The sequence below is a fragment of the Gadus morhua genome, chromosome 20, assembly GCF_902167405.1.
Source record: "Gadus morhua chromosome 20, gadMor3.0, whole genome shotgun sequence".
NCBI classification, from domain to species: Eukaryota; Metazoa; Chordata; class Actinopteri; order Gadiformes; family Gadidae; genus Gadus; species Gadus morhua.
The window spans coordinates 3,836,547-3,862,202 of NC_044067.1; the positions used below are offsets into that span (position 1 = coordinate 3,836,547).

The window sequence follows — 25,656 nt, forward strand, 5'->3', positions numbered from 1 at the left end:
GCGGCGCAGCTAAACAAAAGGTTTTTAAATTGAAAACCATAACGCTCATTAGTGCGGTACTCCACGTCGATGGCAATCACGGGCGGCGTGGCTGAACAGAGGGCAGCGGTGCGACGGTTTAAATAAATAGAGGCAGCCGCCGACGAACGCACTGCTCAGCCCAACACCCCAAACCGTTGATGAAGACGGTTCAAATCCATGTGAATATCGAGTGGCTTCATCACTGCCCTGGGTTCTACTGCATCGTGCTCTTTCGATGTTTTTATTTCTAGGTTCTCGAAAACAACAGTGAGTGATCACGCTTTGGTGTGCAATCTATTGAAGTACATTGATCGGAATTGATTAGTACCAAAGTAAAAAAATAAAATAATACGTCAGACTTGGAGACGAAGGAAGAAGAGAAACAGCTTGAGCAATATACAAAACCTTTTTTAATTTCTGTATGAAGTGCTCTGAAACAAAAAACACAAAGTTTTCCTCGTCTTCATTTCATTTTTTTTTGGACAGAGGGTATGTGAGAAGGACTCGCCTACTGAACGGGGGGGGGGGGGGGGGTAAGAGGAGGGAGAAGAGATCCGGTTCTCGGCTCGAATGAAGCGCATCACCTGCGATGAATCGTTACAAAAGAAGAAATACAAATAAAAATCCAACAGAGCCCACGGTACCCCGACACAGGGGGCGACAGGGCGGGTCTCCGCCCCCCCTCTCCCCCCCCCCCCCCCCCGTCTCCCACTCTGCTGTACGGGTCTTCCATCAACACCTGCGGGACAGGACAGGACATGACGGGAGGTCCGCACTTCAAACTGCAATGTCCGAGTAGGAAACTTCTAAGTACACAGCCGGAGGGAGGGAGGGAGGGAGGGAGGGAGGGAGAGGGAGGGAGGCTTCTCACAGTAACCTAGCGACGGGATACATCCTAAACCCAACTAAAATTTATCCGAAAGACGTGTCGGAGAAAAAATCATGTGATCAGTCGCTGGGGTCTGGGGTGGGGGAAGGGGGCGCGTCTGGTTGAGACAGTCTGTGGCTATAGGGGCTTTGTACAGGGGGGGGGGGGGGGGACCCCAACACAACCCCGATCCTGGGGTGGGTCTCCGTGGGGGGCACTCAGGCCTGCGACGCCAGCCTCTCGATGATCCTGCGGTACTCGTCCAGCACCTCCTGGTAGCTCTTCTCCAGCTCCTGGTGCTGCACGTCCGTGTCTATGTGGCGGATGTGGGACACCAGCTCCTCCGGCCGCAGACACTTCATCATCTTGGTCAGCTCCCGCTGGTTCTTCTGCATCCAGGGAACACGGACGGACGGACACGCAGACAGACGGACACACGGAGACGCATACACACACACACACACGCAGACAAACAGACGGACACGTGGAGACAGAGGCAAAGACACACATTCACACAGAGGGACAAAGACCGACAAACACACACACACACACACACACACAGACACACAGATACAGGTCAAGGATTTAAAATTAGATTCAGACGCATCTTTTAAAGATTTGGGGGTAGAAGTGGGGTCTCTTATACAGACCACCTCACAAAAGCTCCCCGAGAATGTCAGAATACATTGCTCTTGATGTGCGCTTTTACGCATCTTGTAAGTTGTTCTCGGACACACACGCACGCACGCACACACACGCACGCACGAGTTTCACCGGCTCGTTGGCCGAGGAACGGCAAGAATCTTTAATCGAGGCGTCCAGGGTTCCAGCTGGGTGCGTTTATCCAGAACTCCACGCAGGACTTAAGAACTCGCACATGTGTGTGCGGCGTATCCACCGGGGAATAGGAGGGTCGGGGTAGAAATACATAATCCCCCCATACCGGCGGTGTGTGGAGGCCTCGGCCCGTCAACTGACTACGGGGGGAACACAACACCGTGCATCTGGCAGCCAGACCCCTCCTGAAGAAGAAAAGAAAACGCACACTTCCTCCTGGACCACATGTCTGGCCTAACCCAACCAACCCCCCCCCCCCCCCCCCCCAAATCACCACCAGCTCCTCCATACTCAGACACGGCCTTTCAAGACGTGTGGTTTCCCTGCTGACAGACCAGCCTCTGAGGCCTGGGATACACTGGATCAGCCACTGAGTGACAGGGAGAGGCTGTGTGCACGCTTGCAGGTTGAAGCCGGCGCCACGTGAAGACTTGGGGTGTCTCCCCCCAGGGGGCGAGGCGCGGACACAATGCTCAGCTGGCGAGAGTGGGGATAAGACGTATCTCGGATGATGCCGATATTCATACGCTACGATTTACTTGGGCCGATATTAGTGAGCATCTGTCTTTTTTTTTTGCTGGCACGCAAAGCCATATGAAATGTAAATGTTTTTATTAAATAAGATATAGAATTTAATTAAGTATTTGTCATTCGTTTTTTAACATTATATGTGAAGTTCCCTCTGAAATTCCACTTTTACCGCTCAAATGCATGCGGCTGCCACCACAACTGTAGTTATTAAAGATTCTGCCACCATGCAAAGTCGATAGTCGTGAGCATGGGTTTGTCAAATTATATACTAACATACTTTATTCTCGAAAGAACTTGGGTTCGTGTACCAGGGCAGCTTGCTGTGCAATTGTCAAATGCCAGAAATGGGTTTTAAGTGAGACACAATTCCACTCCTTGAGTCATATCGTTCTCCAAAGCCTTCAGCTGGCTAAATAGAGGCTCAGCATGTAATGGAACAAAACGTGCAAATATAGCAACACAGTTGTGCATAACTTCTGCACAATCGAGTTCCTAAGGCACAGCAATAGCAACATCCAACAGAGGAAAGCCGCACAGAAATCCGTTATTTCTGACAAACCGCTCGAAACATGAAAATGACGTCCTTCCATCAGTTTAAATGGAACTCCAAAGCGTGCTCTGATGAACGGCGGGGGGGGGGGAGAGAACGCTGGCCGAGCTACTGTAAGGCCGCCACGCCGCTGGCTGCACCTGATTGTACCTCTAACAAAGAAGCTTTGCTATGCTAACAATTCTCAACCGTACAAAGGGATCAATCTTCCTCCCAGGTCCAGCAGGTGACAGGTGATAAAGAGCGCCGGTAAGACGCTGTGGATAGGGCGGTGGATATTTGCTTCCCTGCCTACGTGGACAGACGGCTACCGCGACCGCACGGGCTTGTTGTGAAAGGCGTGTCGCGGGACAACACACACACACATAGATACAATGTAATCAATGAATGTAATCATGCATCCCGCCCTCGTTGTTCTTTCAACACCAGCGCGTTAGTTAGGGAATGGGTTTACCTAGCGACTGTAAGTGCTTGGCACTTGGTTCTATGAACATCACCTTGCTGTTCCGACAGTGATAGATTATAGTTTCTCTTTCATCTGACGAATGTACTTATTGTCCGACGCTTTGGATAAAAGCATCTGCTAAGAGTCTGAAACAAAAATGTAAAATGAACGGCGTTGATGAGAACCATGGAAACAGCCAATACACCCCCTCCAGGCAGAGCTTACCCTCCCCTCCCCCCTCCCCCTCCCCCACCCCCCAGGGGGAGGTTTACCGCGCTACGCACCTTGTACGGTCCAAACAGCCGCCGCTTCACGTCCAGGCGGTAGTCCCGTGCTTTGGCCTCGTCGGCCATGTCCGTGGCCTTCAGACGGAGGATCTCGTAGACCCTCCGCGCGTGTTTCTGCAGGGGGGGGGGGGGAGAACATGAGAAGGAGAAGATGGAGTTAATGGAGGTTGTTTCTCAAATCAAACCGGCGCGGGGTCTGTAAATGCCATGGCGGCAGGAGGCCTCTGGGTGATCCAGAACCTGCTGACTCCTGACCTTTAAGGCCGTCTAATCAATGTTGGAGACGACGCTCGTAGGGGAAAAGGCTGAAAATTACCCAAATATGGCCCAGGTTTCAAACTGATTTAAAAAAAAGAGCATTTTGTAATTATGGTTTAAATAATATGAGCCGATATTCCTGTTAATTTCTTCAGACTTCTCCTGATTGAGTCGCCAGGTTAACTTTTAATAACTTAAGTTGCGTTCAGAAGGGTGACAAAGTCCACGCCCGGAAATCTTTAATCAACCCTTTCACTTTTCCTTCATTAGCAAAGATGTGGAGGTTTTAGGGATTTTGTGGTTTCACCTGCTTAAGACGACGGTTATGAAGGTTTATCGAACTCATCACTGTCAATATTGAAGCGATTTCTTCATTCGTGTTTAAATTTATCGTCGATTATTTAAAAATTCATTAAAAATTCCTTCCTTCTCCTATCCTTTACACTCCCTCTTTTGAACCCCACGGCCACACAAGAACCCCAAAAGCGCCGCTCCAACGCTTGACCCCGGCCCGGACGGCATGTGGCTCAGGAGGTAGAGCGGGCAGACCGGCTATCGGAAGGTTGCTGGTTCGATCCCCGGCTCCTCCTAGCTCAGCGCCTCTGAGCACGTCGCCTCACCCTGACTGCTCCCGGCGAGCTGGCTGTCGCCTTGCGTGGTTGACAACGCAGTCGGAGTGTGAACGTGTGCATGAATTAGGGCTTTGACTCGGAACTGCGTTATTCGAATATCAAAAAATAAATCAAAATTCGAACGAATATTAGGCAGCCCTTAATATTCGAACCTGTTATTAGACAGCCATTAATTAGAAACCTAATAAACCGTTGGAACACGCAAGACCGGTAACCATAGCAACACGATAAACAAACCTCGCGCAGGCAAAGGCATTTAATGGTCAAAATATTATTAATAAATATTCGAATATATTCGAATATTCATATTAATAAACAAACAAACTTCGAATATGACTTTTGGGCAAAAGTCAAAGCCCTAGCATGAACGGGTGAATGTTGGGCGGTATTGTAAAGCGCTTCGAGTGGCCGCTGGTTAGAGTAGCGCCGTATAACGGCAGTCCGTTTAAACGCACCTTGTTGATCTTCAGCGTGTCCTGGGCCTCCTTCACCATGACCTCGGAGAAGCCCAGCTGCAGCTTGTCGGGGGCGAAGGAGGGCAGCGCCCGGCAGAGCTTGGCCAGGACAAAGTCCCTGAGCTTCACGTAGCTCTCAGAGGGGTCCTCCGCTGGGGGCCAGAGACACAACCACACTCACAACGGACTCCATGACCGGGGGGCCGGAAACTCAAGAAACACGTCACCCTTTGGCCTTATCATTAAGAGTAATCACTAATCATTACAATGTTTAGCGTTTATTTTTTATGTGAATGTATTCATAGATGTATTTGTGCCGACAATCTTGGAAAGGAAAACTAAGATGCCACATTAGTATTCAGCAATGAGTCATTTTGAAAAAGGACACTGTATGAATAATAAGTATAAATATATGCTGCAATTCAATAGAACACACCGTTTCTGCATCTAGGTCACTGAAACTGTCTAGTGTGGGGCTACCATTGGAATAATAATATAATGGAGACCAATATAGGTATAAATCCCAAAGGTCTTGAACCAAAGGTGATCGCCACCAACCTGTGATGTCCTGCACCTTGGGCAGGGTACAGTAGAACCGGTGGACTGCTTCCAGGAGCTGAGCTCCATGACCCTCTCCCTGGAACGGTGGTAGGACCAGCATTTGGCTGGGGAACACACACACACACACACACACACACACACACACACACACACACACACACACACACACACGCTTGTTTGAAATACAGTCTTTCAACGTGAAGTGAACGGGGTTGTGTGACAGGGTGAAACCCCCAATAGAAGAAGCATTGAGGGTGGATTAGGGTATCCAAAATGCGGGATTGTCACACGTGTATTCTAGTCGTAAACAGAACATGCACCACAGAATGTTTTCTCTTTGTAGACACCCATCATGTCTGAGCTTCCAAATGAACCAAACCGTGAATGAAAGTCTGCGCAGCCAGAGCCAAAAAAGCAGAAAGAAATGTATAATTTTCTCCTCCTTTTGCAGCACAAAAGAACGGGAAGGAGAGAAGGCACGCGCTCCCCCCGGCAATTACCTCACACGTGGTCTGGTTTTGTCTGGGTACACGTAGTAATTATAGACCGTCATGTAGCCAACAGTTGCGTAGAGAGTCTCCCCATCTTTATTGTACTTTTCAAATCTGTAGATAAAACACAAAGGCAAGCAGGTCAATTACAGACACACTTCCATGCAAGCGCCCATTTTTTCCCGCTCCATTCGACAAGCCCCCCCCCCACACACACACCACCACCACCTCCAGTGCCAGTGTGTTAGAGCAGGCAGGGTCCCCGATTGGTACACCTGCTGCAGCCTGAATACATTATGCACTTAATTGGAGTACTGCAACTTAGAGCAGGAGAGGGAGATTGGAGGGGGGATTGAACTTCTCCAAATCACTTCAGTCCTTTCGGCCATTGTCCACGTCAATAGGTGCCGGGGCAAAGAAAATACAGACAGAGGCTCTTTTTACTGTTTACACATTGTTCACTGTTTCAAAAGACAACAGTATTCAATTCAGCCCTTGCCCCTGGACAGAGAAAATGGAAAATGAAAAGGGCTTCTGGGCACAAAGGGAACTCTTCCAGATCAACAATTCTCCTATGGAGGGGGGGGGGATAATCAAACTGGCTGGGTAATTGGCCACAAGCGTCTCAAAGGACTGCTTTGTTTTTCAATGACACAATAAAGGCTTTGGTGGGGAGGGGGAAGGGGGTTCAGGGTGTGTGTGTGGGGTGGGGGGCGGGGTGACACTGGTTAAGGAGGGCACTCACACAAGAAAGAAGTCCCAGCGATCGTCGTCCGCGTCGATGAAGCTGGCCGTCTCGATGAACCACATGAGGAAGGTCTGCAGCCGGCCGTGATACTCCTGGAAGCCCGGGCAGGCCATGTCCACCTACAGCCCAGGAAGACAAGAGGGCCCTGGGGGAGTGAGACCCTGCTGAACGCACTCCTACCGGTGGATCCCAGACCAGTCGATTCAATGGGTTTGGACTAGGACAATGAAACACCCGACTGCTGGAGCCAAGCCTTAAAGAACAGGCACAAGTGTTTGAAAACACGCAGGGTTTACACTAGGGTATATTCGGAGGGTTTAGTATCGTGAAGTTATCTTCATTACATTAGACATTGGAAACATTGAGGCAACGGACCCAGGAAACAAACTAAATCAAATTGATTTTAGCGGTATGAATTTTATATACATCTTCGATTCGCAGAGGCTCATGAATCGTCGCAACAGATTAATCAGGGAAGAGGCTGAATCCATATTGAATGAGCTGTCGGGTTGAACTGAAACAAAAACAGGAAGTGAAGCTAACTTGCACTGATACGTTATCCAAAACTGTTCGCACAGTATTGCTGCGGTCATATTGTCAATAAATAAGATCAACGAAGTGGTCGATTACAGTCCGATAGCTCTCGGTCTGAATCCTCTTTCGAAATTGTAACTACTACTCAGTTTCCAAGTTAAGGCCTAAACAAAAAAATTTGGCCGGGACCACTTAGGTGCCGAGTACGAGACAGGAATAGTTTCATAATTATATTTTATAACATAATACATAACCTGCTATTGATATATATATACGGATGGAATAAACCCATGTTACGCATGTGTTTGTTCAACGGACACTGCAAAATCACATGATTGAATCATCTTAGCCATGGAGGTGTCCGAGGGTATTGAACAATGGTGTCCAGTTGGTGTACAACCGTGACATTAAGAAAACCATGGGTTGGGTCTTAATTTGGGTTGCAGAACAGCCATCGTGTCTCCACAAGTTAGCCGACTTTGTTTAGTAGCTTAGGTGAGAGTAGTTTAGTCAACAGAGTGGTAACAGTCCAAGGACCCAGTGGGTGATAGGTGTCCTGTATCTACTGCTGGTTAGTATCAGTCAGATCGCGGCGTGCACACCTTGCAGATCTGGTAGGTGAGCTCGCCGGCCTCCTCATTGTGGACCTTGTACGTGTGCAGCAGGTTGCCGAAGGGCCGGAAGTTGGCCTCCTTCTCCAGCCGCGATACAAAGTCGTCCGTGCTGCAGCTGAACCCGGCCGGGATGATGTCCCGGATCTTCACCTCCACGTCGTCCGCCTGGGGGAAAGACGCAGACGTACTACGGTCATATTCCCTGACAGGTCATGGAAGATGTGGAAGCAGCGACCTCAGGAATACTCGTTGGGAAAAAGATGCGGTCGAGGATTCTAATGATTCTACTTTTTAATAATTGTTGCGTTAGGCCTGTAGCCCGCTTTTTGTATTTTTCCTTAAAGTGTCTAAACCTCAGTCCCATGCGAAGCATTGAATAAAAGTACAGCCATGCTGCATTCGCGCTCTGTGTGTTTAAAAACAAGATGATTCCCATTCGTTTTTCAGGTCGCGATTCAAATATGAACTGAAATTCACTCATTTAGGTCGAAGGAGGATCATGACATAAGTAATAAAAAGTAGGGATGCACCGATCCGATATTTGTATCGGTACCGATATTGAAGACATTTCTAGATCGGGTATCGGTGAGAAATGGGCCGATCCATATTTAAAAAAAAAATATATATATATATATATATATTTTTTTTACGTTTATGTACATACTTGAATCCTATTCCTACTACCTTGCTGCTTTGATAATTTGATTTCCCACAAAAATGTTCTCACGGGATTAATAAAAGTGTATCTATCTATCTATTGGCTTATCTATCAGTTTCTATGCTGTGCGCTGTGAGTGACGTCATAAACAAGCAACACGCCGTGCGGAGCCTACAGTGATTGCAAAATGGAGCGAGCAAAAGGATCTGCTATCTGGAGCTATTTCACTTTACCTAAGCCAGCAAGCTCCACGGCTACATGCAACATATGCAAAGTAAATGTCCCGAGGGGTGGTACTAAACCTTCTAGCTTTAATACCACAAACCTTATAAAGCACCTCCAAAAATTCAAGTCTCATGATCCCAGTCTTTTCCCCTCAATGAAACTTAGTTTGTAGCCATAATTTCGCGCTGTTTTTCTATATCGGTATCGGCCGATACTAAACCTCAGATATCGGTATCGGTATCGGAGGTGAAAAAAGCGGATCGGTGCATCCCTAATAAAAAGATATAATGCATAATCTATATGAAACTCCTTTTATGACGATTTAAAAATGTGTACGAGGATACTTTTAAGGATGCATCTTCATAACAAATGTAGCTTATTATTTTGTAATCTGAATTTGTATCACGAATAAATAACTGCATCAACACATAGTACTGAAATAAACCAACATATATAACTGAGATCTCCTTACCGATACAAGTAATGCATGAATATTTATTAAGTCTCAAGTCTGCAGCAGTAACGGTACAAATTACCAAAGCTTCCTTAAAAGGTCTGGGGCAGATAAAAGGACTACAGCACTTGATGTCATTCTCAGTCACAGAAAGTCTTTAAAAAGGGAAATGTACATCGAGGCACTCGCTTTCATATCAGCAAAACAATGTGCAGCAAAACAAGGAAATAAAGTGGAAGATTACATCTTTTTGTGCCGGAGAAAGGAAAACGATTAGGCAATTAAAACTGTCAGCTGAGCTGAGGCTGCTAACCCCCCCTACCCCACACACACACACACACCACACAAAAAGCCAGTGAAAGAGCCCTTAATTCAATACATTTACTACTTATGTTAAACCATGAATATGTGATGAGATGCCACAATAACGCATTTCTGCTTCTCACTGGGCAATAAAATCTAATGAATTGATCTTAACTTAACAAACCTCAGGCCCCATTCATCATCTCAGAGGTCTCTCCTCTAATCCCACCAAGCGGACACAATCAAATGAATTCCCCCCCCAAGCATTTTCAAAGCGTCTTCTGGACAAAGAGTACCCTACCCTTGGACTTTTTTTTTTTCCTTTTTCGTTTTACTCGGCAGAATGCGAGGGTGAGTTCAGCTGTAATGTTTGCATTGTATCCATTTCCACAAGGATTGACATGAGAACACGCTGCTAAGCAGTCCTTTCACACCATTTGCATGCGTGATGGCCATTAGTTTTGTGACGAGGTCCTTGCCGGCCGGCATTGAGCGGGAAGGGGGGGGGGGGGAATGAAGAAGGCCTGAGCAAAACGGACGACAAAAGGCTAATACAACACCACGCTAATGCCCCTCCCCTCGCAAAGACATCAGCTAATATCCAACTGGAAGTAATGCACCTGCAGTTGAATGCCCCTTAACCATTGTGATTGTTCGCCTGGGTTTCTAAAGGAACACGGAGCATGCTTTAAAGGCCAGAGGAAAAACAAGTTGCATTGTGGCCGGCCTCTCTCTTCGTCGTTCTAGACGAGGATCGGGAACGACCCGCGCTGCTGGAGGGGTGTCTGGGATTGACGTGATTGTGACACGATGGTATCCCTTCAAAATGTTTTATTGCGTTTATTACACGTCAAAGAATGGAGATGTGAAAGAGCACTCAATGCATTTAGATTTACAACTAGCAGACGCTTTTATCCAAAGCGACTTACGATAAGTACATTTGTCAGAAGAATGAGAAACAATATATTGCTGTCGGTACAGTAAAGATGTTGATAGAAACAAGTGCCAAGCACTAACAATCACTAGGTTAACCCATTCCCTGTATACAACAAAGAGAGCTAGGATAAGACTCTACACAACCAAGTACTATAACGGCATGTAATGAAATGCATGTAATGGTGTTGCTTGCGGTGAGTTAAGAATGTTTTAGCGGGTGTTAACCCCTCTCACAAAAAACAGACGTGACAGACTTGTGAGTCCACACACTAGAAGCAAACATTTGCAGTTGAAACACGTTTTTTTTTTTTAAAGCATACAAAAGAAATGGCACTAAACGTTCGCCAACGGCTATTCCTCAGAGAAGACGTGCTGAAAATGACGCTTCAATATTCACACAAAAATTGCAATTCCAGTGTTTAAATCCAGAGTTGTTAGTATCTACTACATTGAGAGCAGTGCAACATGAAGGGGGCTTGGAAACCAAAACACTTTTGGCACGGGAAAGTCTGGCATTATAGTATTTTTTTTGACCGATTTAAGGGGGGGGAGGGGGGGGGGGGTGGAAAGGTGATTTTTGATGACAGTCTAGTATCAAAGTGGCAGCTGCATGCACTCTGTCCCCCCCTCCCCCCCCCCCTGGCTCCAGAGACCTCCTCTCCCACCAGCTGCCCATGCAGCCAGACAGTCTGCAGCATGGACCCCGAGATGCTGCCTGAACTGCGCCGCTCCCCAGCCCTCTACCTCCACGCCAGCTGCACTCAGACCCTCAACAAGGTGAACACTTAGGGGTCAGCACAGATCCCCAAAGTAGGGCCAGACGGAGAGACAGACAGGCCGAGGGGCCCAGCACCAAAAAAATAAAATAATTTTAGTTGTTCTATTTGGCCACGACCGGACAACTTCTCTACAAACCTTTTCGTTTGAAGCCAAGTTGCTTTTCTGAACGCGGTTTAAAAGACGCCAACTGGGCGGTTCATGAGATGACAAACGGCGAGAGATCAATTCGAAATAACAAACCTTTTAAGGGGATTCATTTGAATAAATAGTTGAACCTTCTCATGTACGTTGTTAACCCTGGTTAGGGAACCACTACCACCGCCACCACCACCACCACCACCACTTCCACAACACCTACCACAATTCAATCAAATAAATTTGCCCATGCATCTTCAAAGCACCTCCAGGACAAAGAGCCCCGACACTGCCTCACAATAAGACCAGTTAAAGCCATCTCCAGGCAGGACAGCTGTCCCAGTGTCGGGTCCTCTGACTGGTATAGGATCCATACCACTTCTCAAATTCTCAATCACCGCAAGTGTCTCGCAATTACTGCCACAATAGAAACGCGGGAGCACCATTTGCATTCATGAAGACGGAGCTAATTTCTCCTACGTACTCCACATGAAATCGCAGGCGGACGACAACGACCATACGACTAGTATGGCCAGCGACGGCCTTCAAAAGAGGGTTAAAAACATTAGACATGTTTTGAATCCAGAATTCCCCTCTATGGAAAGCAATAGAAGGAGCGAGCGAGGCATACTTCTCTCTGGGCGTCTGAATACATTCATGAGACACCCAACCGGGACACATTCCCTCTCCCCGCTGATTCAATCACAGAAACTCTACAAATCAATGCTGATACGGGACCACCCTCTCTCTCTCTCTCTCCCCCCCCCCCCTCCGGCGAAGCCTTTAAAATCCCCGCTCCTCTGACGGGGTGGAGCGGGATTAGTGTAGTCGCACGGGGCGCAATGGTGGAGCGGAGATTAGTGGCACAAAGGAGGAGATCTCTTACTGGAATAATGTCCCCACCCATAGAGTGGCCCTAACTTAGCCCCAGTTGGCGACCAAACAACATCCCGGCACAAAGAGAATAGTCGACAGATTACGACTGCGTTTGCCTTAATCCGGAGGTGGCCGTGTAGTCACATTTTTCCCTGCTTGTTCTTCAGTCAGTGAGGTCTGGAAACAGCTGAGAAACACATGCGTGTGCTTTCCTAAGCATTTGGAGCAGAGCCCCCGTGACAGTGAAAATGTCCCTCCGGAACACGTTCTCAAGAATGGGATATGCAAACATGCTTGCATACACAAATATACTTATACACGCACGCACGCACGCACACACACACACACACACACACACACACACACACACACACACACACACACACACACACACACACACACACACACACACACACACACACACACACACACACACACACACACACACACACACACACGGGTGTGTACTCATTTAAATTGTGGGAAAGAACTGCTCTACAGTGTAATTACTTAAAAAACACCAGCCATATTTTCTTTGTAATCAATTAATCCAGCGTGTTATATTATAAACGCTGCAATTAAAGTGTCCCACTCAATCAAAATCAGAAAGACGTGTTGTATTGGACTGGTGTGGTGCGTTGTGGACAACAGACCCAGTAGCTCCACTTGAAGGGGTCGTGCACGTGGAAGGGCCATGCATGCGAAAGGGCCGTGCACTTGGAAGGGGTCAGGCAAGTGGACAGGTAGTGCACGTGGAGGGGTCGTGCACGTGGACGGGTCGTGCACATTGGAGGAGCCGTGAACGCAAAGGGGTCGTGCACTTGAACGGGTCACGCATGTGGACGGGTAGTGCATGTGGAGGGTTCGTGTACGTGGAGGGGTCGTGCACGTGGACAGGGCGTGCACGTATGGCAGTGAACATGTGACTGAAAGGTGCTCCGTTTAAGCGTCAGCTGAATGAGTAGTGAGCTCTCTGGCCATGGGGGGGCAGAAGCTGGCGGGGGGGGGAGGGAGTAGGGGGGGGGTTCTCTGTAGGAAACCTGTGTTCCTGAGCATCTGATGCACTACTTTGTGATGGACTCCAAAGTGGTCTAAATTCAGCCCACTGCAATACCCAAGCAGTAGCCAGGTCATATACAATCCTTGATAATCGTATTGATGTCGGCCTCATGTTTACCTTGGCGGTGTGTTTGGGTTTGAAGAATTCACTGAGAGTGGCAGTTATGAGTAAGTGGACAACAGCTTGACTCTACAATCAAGCATCATAATCTTGGTGGAAAAAACATTTCCATCCTCCACAACAAAAAAGGCTTTCTTTTCTGTTATGCCGGTAATCGGGGAGGGATGTTTCAAATGCATATCTGGATATTGATGTGTTTTTGTGGACAAAATATTTACACCATGGCTTCTCCAACCATCTTTCTCAAAAGAACGGCATATTGTTATACTATTTGACTCAACTGGTATCCACTGCGACATCAAAACAACTTGCTTGTTGTTTATCCAAAGAAGTATTTTAAAATTCCTTTTAGGCATTTCACATTTAAAAATAAATTGTGGAACAATGTCAAATTCTCAACTTCTCTCATTTAGATCATGAGGTTCCATGTTAGATTGACGCAAATATAAATACTTAGTAGTGGCAGGTAGGTACATTTAAATTTGTAATGTGTAACATTTTAACAAGCTTAACATAGCCTGGACATATATGTAGTCAATGCTAACCGATAGCTACTTCATGAATGTATCAAATATACTAAATTCCTATAACTCAAATATTCTACAAATAAAAACACTCCACACGCCTGAAACCCTTCCACTCAGGCCACCCGGTCAGCCAAGCTACACTAGTTCACGTCGGTTTCCCAGTAAGTCAGAGTGGACAGAACTCCACTATTCAATTTATTTGGGTTCTGAAAAACTCCAGCCAATAGGATCAGAGGGGATGAGCCCAGGATAAACCATGGCGACTTTAAGCTACTTTCTCCTAACTGGTTTCGGTTGGTAGCTGTTGGTGGTTGATAGTTGGTGTCCTTTGCCAAATGGGAATCCCCTTCCACACGCGCAGGATTTCATCAACGAACAAAGCAAATTGACCTTGTTTGATAATGGCCCCCTTTTCAGCTCGCTCGATTCAACAGATCATTGGAAAGACACTAATTTGTTTAGATTAGCCCTGTTTATAAGGGGCAGATAGGAAACAATTTCATAATTTTCATGCATACAATATTCATATATTCGTTTGATAAATATATTTGTATCAAACAATTCTAATGATATTAGAAAAATATTATTGCAACGACTCCGCAGTGCAGCGGAACTTTTTCATTAAAAGTGCCAGTTGACGAACGAAGGCAGTGAAATGTTGCTTGATGCTACAAGCGTTACTTATCTGAAAAAACACTAAGCTTTCCCTTCAATGAGCCGTCCAGTAAGGACACAACAGACAAAACCCAAGGACAGAGGTCACTGGTTTACATGGGGGGGGAAACACTTAGAGACAGTGGAGAGATGCAAAGCAGGAACCGGATACAGCACAGTGCTCTGATTAGGGATCAACTCCCTGCCGTAAGGTACATAAGGTAAGGTACAAGGCTTGATACCCGATGCCTGAAGTCAACCTGTAGGCAGCTTTGAGTGAGGGGCAGGCCTGGGATAAAAACCCCCTTCTAAATTAATAAATAAAGGCAAAATATAATAACAGCATATTATCCTTTTTTCTCCCAGAATGAGATGCATGTTATTTGTGATTTAATAATATAGCATAGAAATAGTGGTGTAACTTATATTTAATGATACATTGCATACATCAACAGCCACCTTGTTCACCAGTATATATTATATACATTTCAACTAAACAATGCGATTAAAAAAATAGGTCCTTAATAAAGCAGACAAGCAAGACATATTTGATGAGGGTGAATTACGAGTTCTTACCTCCACACAATCAAACTTCTCCGTGACCTTTGAGGAGTATTTGACTTTGAAGAGTGTGCTCAGGTTCCCAGCACTATAATACAGCTGTATTTGAAGCCCTTTGTATCCGAAAGCCACTTCACTGAGGGGACACGGAGGGAAGAGGCCGTGGTCAGTAACAAAGTGATCTGCACACAGAAGGCACCTCTGTGGCGCGGTTCATAAGCAATGTGTATTGTTTACAGTCATTTCATTAAAACGTGAATGCAATTCATCCCATTGTACAATAACAGCCCAGGCTAATAACAGCCTTGACAACACAGCAGAGCAACAGATCTCTGCAGAGATCCCGCCATGCTAGAGGCAACGTCGAACAGGGGATAAAACCGTTAAATATCCGTCTTTGTGTCAAATGACTAATATAAGAAATTGATTTCATTATGCAACTGTGTGATTGAGTTAGGTCGGCAATTAAGCCTGCTGAAATAATTAATGTCCCAATTACGGAGTTCCCAGTGAGTTGATTGTGGCAGGTGCAAGTATAACCAAGCCTACTTTTGACTAATTCAGAAATGCGATTGAGAGCATAATGACATGCTAGTGTAGCCAGCACCAGTATGTCGGGGCTGCAGCCCATAATAACCAGTACAACAGCAATATTAACTATTGACATGATGGACAATGCATTTAATCTTTTTCTGCTTATGTATTTGCATATTTGAATACTTGTGATTGCTAAATTATACTTGTCTGTTTTTGTGACCTTCTCGGGTTTACCGATGTAAATAAATAAATACGAACGTGTCAAAACAGCGATTTAACGTCCATACCTTATATTACATAAGGGTTGTGTGTAGGTCGGTGTTAAAGGGCAATCAATACAACCCCAATTGAATATTGATTAGTTCAGTAAGAATTATTGTGAATCGTGTTTATGATATGACTTGTTAAAATATATTCTTTTTGGTTTCATCACGTGCAGCCTGCAGCAGTGTGCTACCATGCTTCTTATTTGTGGTGGGAAGAAATATTTTTAAACAAGAACATTTAAACTCCACACCTAATTGAGGTTCACCCCCAAGCCTTCTTGCTGTGAAGCATCGTGGAAAGAGGTTTCTGACAGAAGCTAGTGCTCACGTGTACAATAGTGGTTTTCTATTGGTACTTAGTGGAGGAGGCGTGGCTACTAGATGTGGGAGTTGCTTAAAAGACAAGCATGTTTGTGTCAAAAAGGAGCGCCTGATATAAACACCGCCCTAGCGGTTAACATTGGGACCACTTGTGGAAACAACGTTTCATGCAGGTTTGGACAGTCGACGCACATGACGGTAGACACGTCTCTGATACAAAACTGGAATATGATTCCTATCATATTCTTATCGGGGTGTGCAAGCTGAGGAACACCGCTTGATAACCAAGGCTCAGACCGAATATTGGTACATTTGGATATTTGTTTTTTTAGGGCAGGCATTCAAATCTCAATTCATTATTTGAATGCTTCCGTTTTGTTTTGTTTTTATTTATTTAAATAATTGTTATTCAAATTTTTTAGGCTGCATTATTATTAACCCATTGCTGGTTATGATGTGATGATTATAAACCATAATACATAACATTGTTCACAACTCACTCGTCTCCATAAAGCTGATGACTGTACTCGGGGTGAAATGTCGTTCCATCATCCTCCAAGTCCTCTGGGAAGCGGACTGGTGGAAACAACCAGGCACAGCATTGGTCAGGCTCACATAACATCCCCAACGGCCTCTTGAAATTCATTATGTGGTCATCTTCATTATACAAAGCATACAGGAGATCCATCTGCACACTTACCCAGCTTCAGACAGATGGCTTCGTTCGTGTCACACTTGTACTCTGCTAGTTTCTTCTCCATTGCGTTTACTCCTGTTGAGATAAACCGGGACGGGACATCACGACTCAGTCATAGTGAGTTACAGTGGCTGTTATTCACCACAACTCCTTCATAATGAGTTCCAGAGGCTGTTATTCACTACAACTCAGTCAAAGTCAGTTAAAGTGGCGGTCATTCATTACAACTCAGTCATAGTGATCTACAGTGGCTGTTATTCACTACAACTCAGTCATAATGAAAAACTGTTCATGACATTTCAGCACAACTCAGTCATAGCAACAGTACATATCATGCACTACAACCCAGTCATCACAATGAATAACTGCATTATATTAACCACCTGCCAGGAGCTACTAGCTCCTGGCAGCTTCTTCCTAACACAGCTCCTGGTATGAACCGTTATCCACCATGACCGAGTTGTGAGGGAATGACAGGAGCTTTTATGAACGGAGCAGTGGTGAATATAAGGCCGTTATTCACGGGGATGACTGAGTTGTAGTGCATAACAGCAACTGTTATGAACGGAGCTTGATGGAGAACATGAACAACGAGGTGGTGGTGTTGTCCTCTCCTCTTCTCCTCTACTACTGTAGCTCTTCCTCCAACCACCAGCCACATGTACAACGACCTCTCAACGCGTTACACGGTGTCATTGTGAACGTAAACGTGTCCCACCGAGGTCTAAACACCAGTCGTGCACCCTGGGCCTTTCCTCTGAAGAGACGTCAACCTGTCTACTCCAGCTAGCTAGCTTAGCTTAGCTTGTTGTTGTTGTTATCATTGTTATTAAAACGTCCACCTTTGGTTTCTCTGGCGTGATGCTTCCCCACCCCCTCGACCAACCCGTCCAGGGAGAGAACCGGAGTAATTTGTGGTACTTGAGGTACTGTGGTGCTTTGGGACTTACCCGCCATTTGAAGCAAGCGGTGTTAGCAGCGCTGCTGTTGCCCTGAAAGACCCGCGGAAACAACGGCACTTCCGGACCTGCGCACTTCCGCCACCGCCGACTATCACTGGCTGCTGTCAGACAACATTCACTTCTTCGATGGGTTTAAAAATATTACATTGGGTTATTAGAAATAATTTTAAAAAGTCAAATAATAATGTTGAAAAAAACCAGAAAGGGCTATATCTGTTGGAAAGAGACTTTTATAATTCTATCTTGCAATATAACAGATGGAGATTATGGCCAACCCTATGCTGATTAAAGCTAAATGTGTGTGAATATCAAATATACCAATATATATATATATATATATATATATATATATATATATATATATATATATATATATATATATATATATATATATATATATATATATATATATATATAAAGTTGCTGCTGCAGTGTTTACAAGGGTATGTCCTTACTTTCTTTATTCATTTAATCACTACAAAGTATTCAAAATAAATTGCACATGTAAATTTAACGTGTCTTACATATGTCATGTAGCGTAACTTTTTCAATATATTTCACACGGCTGCATGTTTTAAAATATTTATATTCACAGTTTTATCCATCGTGAGTCCTATACTGGGCCAGGGGAAATGCCAACACAACCAAGACACGGTCCAGGCTCACTGAAGTAAAAGTCCTCGTCTTCAGCAAGTGACGTCACCCATCAGCATGGCCGTCAAGGTGACTATGTCAATATCTCTTATCAGTAATTACTTTTGACTGTAATATCATCGATTATCACCGGTAGGCCTATGGAGGACAGTCGTATGTCTTTTTATAGGACATGTTTATGTCAGAAGTCTGCATGACAGTTTGAGCATCTCTACACCGAGGCAGTACTACTGTTAATGGAGAACCACCTGTAATGACTTTATTCTCTGAGAAAGTTGATGAAGAAACTTCACCATCCACATCCAGGACCGTGTGGAAGACTTTTGCCTGAAAAGCCTATTTATATATTCCTAGCAATCGCCTCGTTCGCCTATTGATTGTTGTGTTTGACAGATTAGACTGATTGGGAATCTTGAAACAAAATATGAACCCTGTCTAATAAATCAGAATAACTAACATACTCTAAAGAAACATCGTCTGGAAAAAAAAAAAAAAAAAACATTTTCATATTTCAACTTGCTTGTAATAGGTGCAGGCAATGCAGAGAGCGGATCCCCATAGTTTAAAGGCAATCTTTCTGAAGGTAAGTCTGTTTTTATTACCGCCTAACTTATGATACACAGAAGAATGTAACCTTCCACTGCGAACACACGATTTAAGGACATATTGCTGATCCTACGTCTAGTTAAGTTGGAGTAGTTTCTGAAGCGATCGGCTTGGAAAAGGTCAGATAAGTCCATGGTCTAATTTTGGATCCTCTTTAACAAACAAAGAATGTATTCTTACTTTGGTTACTTGTATGGCCCATTAAGTTGTATTACAATAACTTGGCATGCTTTTTAAATCGTCTTGATATAAATAAAGTTGTTGTTTCTATGCGTGATTGTAAACCACCGGGTCGTGTTTGTGTAAACTGCCGCTTGAAAATAAGAGTCTCCTTATCTCACACATCTGACGTTAAAACGTATGTAGCAATTTGTAGCAGCTCCCGAGTTCAGGACGAAGGAGTTAATTAATAGATGTTTATTCCAACTGCCTGCATAATTGTATCAAGACCTAATCAGGCTCAAACTCGAAGGGGAAATTGGCATAGCCTATAATTATTTTAATGTGTTAATACGTTGGTTGGGAATATTATTTGTGACAAAGAAAGAAAAACATTGTCGCTTGTTGTAGGGTAAGGATGTTTTACTTTTTCTTTACCCTCTATATGGACCTGGGCTCTATTTCAAGGGTGGCATTTCTGCTCCCAGTTCATGTGCTGTGCTTGTGATTTGCGCCGTGAAACCCAACCCAGCTCTAAAAATGACCTTTCGGCTCATCCTAGTCTCTACTGCTTTGTAACACGTTACTCTCCATTCTACTCCACGGTTCTCATATAGGCCTACACATAAATACATATCTTGGCCTGTGTTATACTGCATTTTAGATATCAGTTGCTGATAATCGATAAATAGCTTATAGAATCAATTCTTTTGAATTCAATTTTTTTCTAAACGCAATGTAATATTTACATGGAATATTTTTTGGGGTATTTTCTTCTATCTTCCTTTACATAAGAGTGATTGTTTTTTATCGCTGTATTTATCCACCATTAATTCATAAATTATCATCAGTAGTTCCTGATTTTTGGTTATAGATTGAGCATTCCTAACAGATTCTCTGTGTGTGGCTCTGTGTGTCATTGTTTCCTTATGCCTATGACTCTCTGTGTGTCTCTGGGTCTCTGTGTCTCCCAATGTCTCTCTATGTCTCTGTGTCTCCCTATGTCTCTGTCTCTCTGCGTCTCTGTCTCTCTGTGTCTCTCTCTGAGTCTCTGTGCCTCATCTCTCTGTGTTTCTCTGTCTCTCTGTGTGTCTCTATGTATCTTTGTCTCTCTCTATGTCTCTGTCTCTCTCTCTTGGTCTCTTTGTCTCTCTATGTCTCTGTGTCTCTCTCTCTTGGTCTCTTTGTCTCCCTATGTCTCTGTGTCTCTCTCTTGGTCCCTGTGTGTCTCTGTGTCTTCATCTCTCTCTATGTCTCTGTCTCTTTCTCTTGGTCCCTTTATCTCTCTGGGTCTCTCTCTCTCTGTTTGTCTGTCTCTCTCTATGACTCTGTCTCTCTGCGTCTCGCTCTGGGTCTCTCTCTATCTCTCTCTGTCTCTCTCTATATCTTTATCTCTCTCTGGGTCTCGGTGTATCTCTGTTTCTCTGGGTCTCGGTTTGTCTCTGTGTCTCTGTGTCTTCGTCTCTCTGTGTGTCTCTATCTCTCTCTCTGGGTCTCTCTCTCTCTGTTTGTCTGTCTCTCTCTATGACTCTGTCTCTCTGCGTCTCGCTCTGGGTCTCTCTCTATCTCTCTCTGTCTCTCTCTATATCTTTATCTCTCTCTGGGTCTCGGTGTATCTCTGTCTCTCTGGGTCTCGGTTTGTCTCTGTCTCTGTGTCTTCGTCTCTCTGTGTGTCTCTATCTCTCTCTGGTCTCTCTCTATCTCTCTCTGTCTCTCTCTATATCTTTATCTCTCTCTGGGTCCCTGTGTGTGTCTCTATCTCCCTCTCTGGGTCTCTCTCTCTCTGTCTCTCTGGATCCCTGTGTGTAGTATGCCAGCGTGGTGGAGGATGGGGACCATTACATGACCCCCAGGGACTTTGTGCAGAACTACCTGTCGTTGCACACGCGGCCCCAGTACAACCCCAGGACGGTGAGCCTCCTGGCGGGCGTGGCCGACACCACCAAAGACGGGTGAGTAGTGAGCACCCATGGGACTCAACCTGGAAGCATACATATATCGATTTACTACCTGACAACATGTTATTACATCCGCAGTGGACTCAATGAACATCTGTTATAGTTATTACATCTATTGATTTGAGCACAGTTATTTTTTAACAGACAATGCTACCTCTATATATATTTAATATATGTGAATTACATTCTGGTTGAATTAACTATAATTAAGCTGTAAAACGATGTATGTAAAAACCGAAAAATGTCATGTATGTTTACAATCTCGGAATAACGATTTACTGGAGCAGTGATAATAAGCTCATTTCAAAATTATATTATAACATTATGACATATTATAATGTCGATTCCTAATTGCCCTACTTCGGCAAACCATTTAATTCATTAATTTAATTTTTAATGCAATTGGACACTGATACACTGATGATATCTGCAAACATTTGTCCTTCTGCAACATAGCAACTCTTCTCTCTCCTTCAAACAGACTGATCTCTTTCCAGGAGTTTCAGGCCTTTGAGTCGGTTCTGTGTTCCCCGGATGCCCTTTACCTCGTGGCCTTCCAGCTGTTTGACAAGACGGGCACTGGGAGCATCTCCTTCGGTAGGCGGTGGGGGTCTGGGTGGGGAGAGGGGGACACCATGTTCTCCGTACTGCACTCGACATCGGTGATGTTTACTGTTTGACTCGGAGGCTTCTGTCCACGGCGAGTGATCATTTTCATGTTATAAAGGAGCAGGTGTGAGTTAGGGCAGATTGATCAAGGATGCCCAAAGGTAGACGTCGGACACTGGGGATCGAACCCGGAACCTTTCAGCTGTCTTCCTCAACTCCTCACTTCTTTGTTTCCCATCTTTTCTCATATACTCATTTTCTATAAAACATGATGAAAAAAAACAACCAAAAAAAATGTAAATGTAGATTTCACGTATTTCACCATTCGCCGGCGCTTCTTGCGGCGGTTGTCATCCTTCTCCTTATCTAAAGCTTCCACCGTCAGGAGACGAGGAACCACAAACGTTTTGTGTATTTCTGTACCCGACCCGTTCTGTGTGCTGTGGGCCCCTGGCCCCGTGGAGAGCCCCCCCCCCCTACTGTAGCGGGAGGCGTCGTGAATGTGAATGACTTGGCGTGAGCCCGTGTTTGTCTTCCCAAGACATCTGGATTGCGTTGAGTCATCCAGATATCAGCTGCGTGGAGCAGGAGGAGGAGGAGGAGGTGGCTGCGCGGGGGGGGGGGGGGGGGGGGGGGGGGGGGGGGGGGGGGGGCATCACATCCTATAACCTGAACAATCTGATTCAGGAGGAAGACGAAGTGGGGGGGCGGAGAGAGGGGGGAGGGGGGGGTAGACCACAAGTGTTACGGAAAGTCTTCACATCATGCATTTCCCCCAAATAGAGTCATAGCAATCCCAATTCATTATTAGAATGGGCCCCCCCGGCCCCAACACATACACACACGCACTTCCTACGACTCCGTTATCGACATTTCCCATCTAACTTTAACTCTGTGCATCCCGATCCAGAACGACTAAACACTACATCGGCACAGAGCTGTGGATCGAATCCCCATACTGTTTGACTGTTTGGTTGTCATGACTCATCGCCGACATTATAATCATCGCTCCGACTTCTTCCTCTCCGCTCCGCAGAGAATGTGCGCGACATCTTCAGCCAGACCACGGTGCACCACCACATCCCGTTCAACTGGGACTGTGAGTTCATCCGGCTGCACTTTGGCCACGAGAGGAAGAGGCTCCTCAGCTATCCCGAGTTCACCCAGTTCCTGCAGGTGAGGCGCCGGCTCTTGTTCACGTGTGCTTTCCAGACCAGTGGTCCTCAAACTTTTTTATCCCGCGCACCACCTCAGTCAATAAAGTCCTAGTCTGGCTGAACGGAAGTGGACAGCGTCTATTGCCTAGCGTCGGAGTTTCCCTCAAACTCGGAAACTAGGCAGTATGGCGAGTTTTGAAGAGAACTTTGACGGCGCTGTAAAGTTGGCATGTTTGGCTCTTTCCGTCGAAAATTGCAAAGAACTGCAAAAGATTTGCTTGCAGTATTGGCTGAGGAAGAAAGATGTTCTATTTTGCATGGACACCACTGCTGCTTCCCGGGCTTAGCCCCGCCCTAGACGTTTGTGATTGGTTTAAAGAAATAAAAACAGGCCCGCCCAGTTTCCCCACGGATAGACGGCTCGAGGTAGCGTGGCTCCAGGCCATTCTACTTGCTGTAGTTTGGTCTGGCTTTGCGAGACTAATAAAGTCCCAACATTATGACCAATGTTAAGAAAACATTACAAAATAAAGTAGCGTAGGCCAAATTATATTAAAAGTTGGCAGGCACTTTGATGACTGAACTTCGATCGGCCTAATGAGAAGGGTGTGTCTGCCTCCGCGAACAACGTCCTGCGATTTCTGGATCAATCGAGGTCAGCTTCAGTGTGACTCAGCATCCATCCTGCCTCTGTGTTTCGTTTTTTCTGATGGCAACTGAAGAGAAGCCTTTCTCGCATACCACCAAATAGCGTACCACAGTTTGAGAACCAATGGTCTAGATATGCTCATAAATGTCCCTTAATATAAGGGATGCCGACAGAGGGAATGAGACCAAGAACCTTCCAACGGGGGGAGTCGAAAACCCATACCATAACCTTTTCGTGATAATTACGCCTTTTTTCGCACAACCGTGAATCACCTCACTTTCTCAAGCGGCTTTCACAGGTAGCGAGTCACGACTTAAAACGCTCAGAACGCTGCCTTGCACATCCGGTCGATTACCGCGCGACGTGTTTCGGGCGCTTGCATTGTGCCGGAACCCTCTTTGTGCAGGCGTGTCAAACGGAAAAGACGGCTTAATGCCCAGCATTACAGGTCGATTTGGTTAAAGGCTGTCTTCAGGCCTCGGGGACTGAGCTGGGGGGGCCGGTGGGCTGAGCGGCGCCCCGGGGGTGGTCTCTCTCTCTCCGGGGTCTGGGGGCCTGACAGGCCGGCGGGGCTGTGGGGCCCTTCAGAGCACTTTGTGGTTCATCACAGTCGGCCGCGACGTTCCCAGTGCTTCGCCAAAGACCCCTGTGCGGTGAGGGTTAAATCACTAATCTGTCCAAATTGTAGTCGAGTTGTTTCTCCTCGGCGCGGCGGCCCCAGCTGATTTTGTATTGTGTCTTAGCGCCGTGTTTTTGTAAGTACCGTGATGGATGGAGGCTGAGGTGAGAAGCCAGCGATGTCTTCCCGGGGAAGTGGAGGCTTGTTATTTCTGCCGTCTGGGGCCTGCCACCTTGTGGCTGTTGTTTCATGCCTGGAATTAATTGGTGGAAACACTGGCCACACGTGTGGGTGTGTGGGTGCGCGTGAGGGGTGGGCGCGGGGTGTGAAGGGAGAACGATCAGAGCCCGGTGCTAACGTGGTACGAGGTGACGTCTGTGGTATCGGATATCATCGCCTTGTTTTTCTTGAATCCAATCAGTGTAGCTGGGAAAAGAAATATAATGCGATGTGACAGAAAGCCAAACAAGCGAATTAGTTCAATCAGCACAAATGATAAAACCATAAAGCACTATGACTGTCTTAATGCTACGACATGCTTCATACTAAGCTGCTTACAGGGATTTCAAGGAGAGGAAGGTACGGGTTAGAGGGGAGAGAGAGGTAGAGAGGGGAGGACAGGAGAGAGGGAGAGAGAGGGGAGGACAGGAGAGAGGGAGAAAGAGAGCGGGAGAGATTGGAGAGGGGAGGGTAGGGCGGGGTGACCCCGGCATCTCCTTCTGATTCCACGGATGTCATGTTGAATCATCCTACCTCCGGACACACCTGCCGTCTGCCCACCCCCCCCCCCCCACCAATCTGGGGACCACCGGGACCCTACTCCGCATGCTTCCTGTTAGTCTGCTGTGATTAAGGGAGCGAGAGCCTCTGACTCTGTCACTCCTGATGACCTCCATAACCAGAACGCCACAGCTGCCCAACTTTGATGTGCTTATACGCTCTCCTCTCCTTCTCTCTGGCCTCTCCTCCATTCCAGCTCATCACTGGCGGGTAATGCGATGCCCGGGGTCACAGTAACCCCTCTCTCTCTCTGCTGCTTTGTTAGATAGTTTCACCTTCTCTCTCTGGCTCTCTCCCTCCTCTCTCCCCCTCTCTCCCTCTCCCTCTCTCCCATCCTCCCCTCTGTCACATGTCCTCCTTTCTCTCTCCCCCTTTCTCTCTTTCTCTCCCTCTTGCTCTCTCTCTCTCTCTCTCTCTCTCTCTCTCTCTCTCTCTCTCTCTCTCTCTCTCTCTAACTCGCTCTCGCTATTTCTCTCCCCCTCTATCTCCCCCCACCTCCCCCTCTCCCCCCCCCCCCCTCTCTCTCTTCTTCGGTGGTGCAGGAGCTGCAGTTGGAGCATG

General features: G+C 46.1%; 2 protein-coding genes across 2 annotated transcripts in view; one reads left to right on the plus strand and one right to left on the minus strand.

Moving 5' to 3' along the window:
• Positions 1-413: 413 nt before the first annotated feature.
• hat1 (histone acetyltransferase 1) lies at positions 414-17,984 on the minus strand. Its single transcript, XM_030343823.1, has 11 exons — positions 17,893-17,984; positions 16,946-17,017; positions 16,746-16,821; positions 15,137-15,257; positions 7,821-7,997; positions 6,682-6,803; positions 5,946-6,050; positions 5,443-5,549; positions 4,885-5,036; positions 3,537-3,653; positions 414-1,278 (listed from the first exon to the last, which is right to left on the minus strand). Exons 1-11 carry the CDS (start codon positions 17,897-17,899, stop codon positions 1,108-1,110), a joined length of 1,227 nt encoding a protein of 408 aa, XP_030199683.1. The 5' UTR covers positions 17,900-17,984; the 3' UTR covers positions 414-1,107.
• Positions 17,985-18,539: 555 nt separating this feature from the next.
• LOC115533498 (calcium-binding mitochondrial carrier protein Aralar1-like) overlaps positions 18,540-25,656 on the plus strand; it is an 8,926-nt gene continuing 1,809 nt past the window's right edge. The window contains exons 1-6 of the mRNA XM_030344043.1: positions 18,540-18,627; positions 19,088-19,141; positions 21,133-21,275; positions 21,763-21,878; positions 22,927-23,066; positions 25,638-25,651. Of these exons, the coding sequence (XP_030199903.1) occupies positions 18,616-18,627; positions 19,088-19,141; positions 21,133-21,275; positions 21,763-21,878; positions 22,927-23,066; positions 25,638-25,651 (479 nt within the window). The 5' untranslated portion in view covers positions 18,540-18,615. The remainder of the gene's footprint in view (positions 18,628-19,087; positions 19,142-21,132; positions 21,276-21,762; positions 21,879-22,926; positions 23,067-25,637; positions 25,652-25,656) is intronic.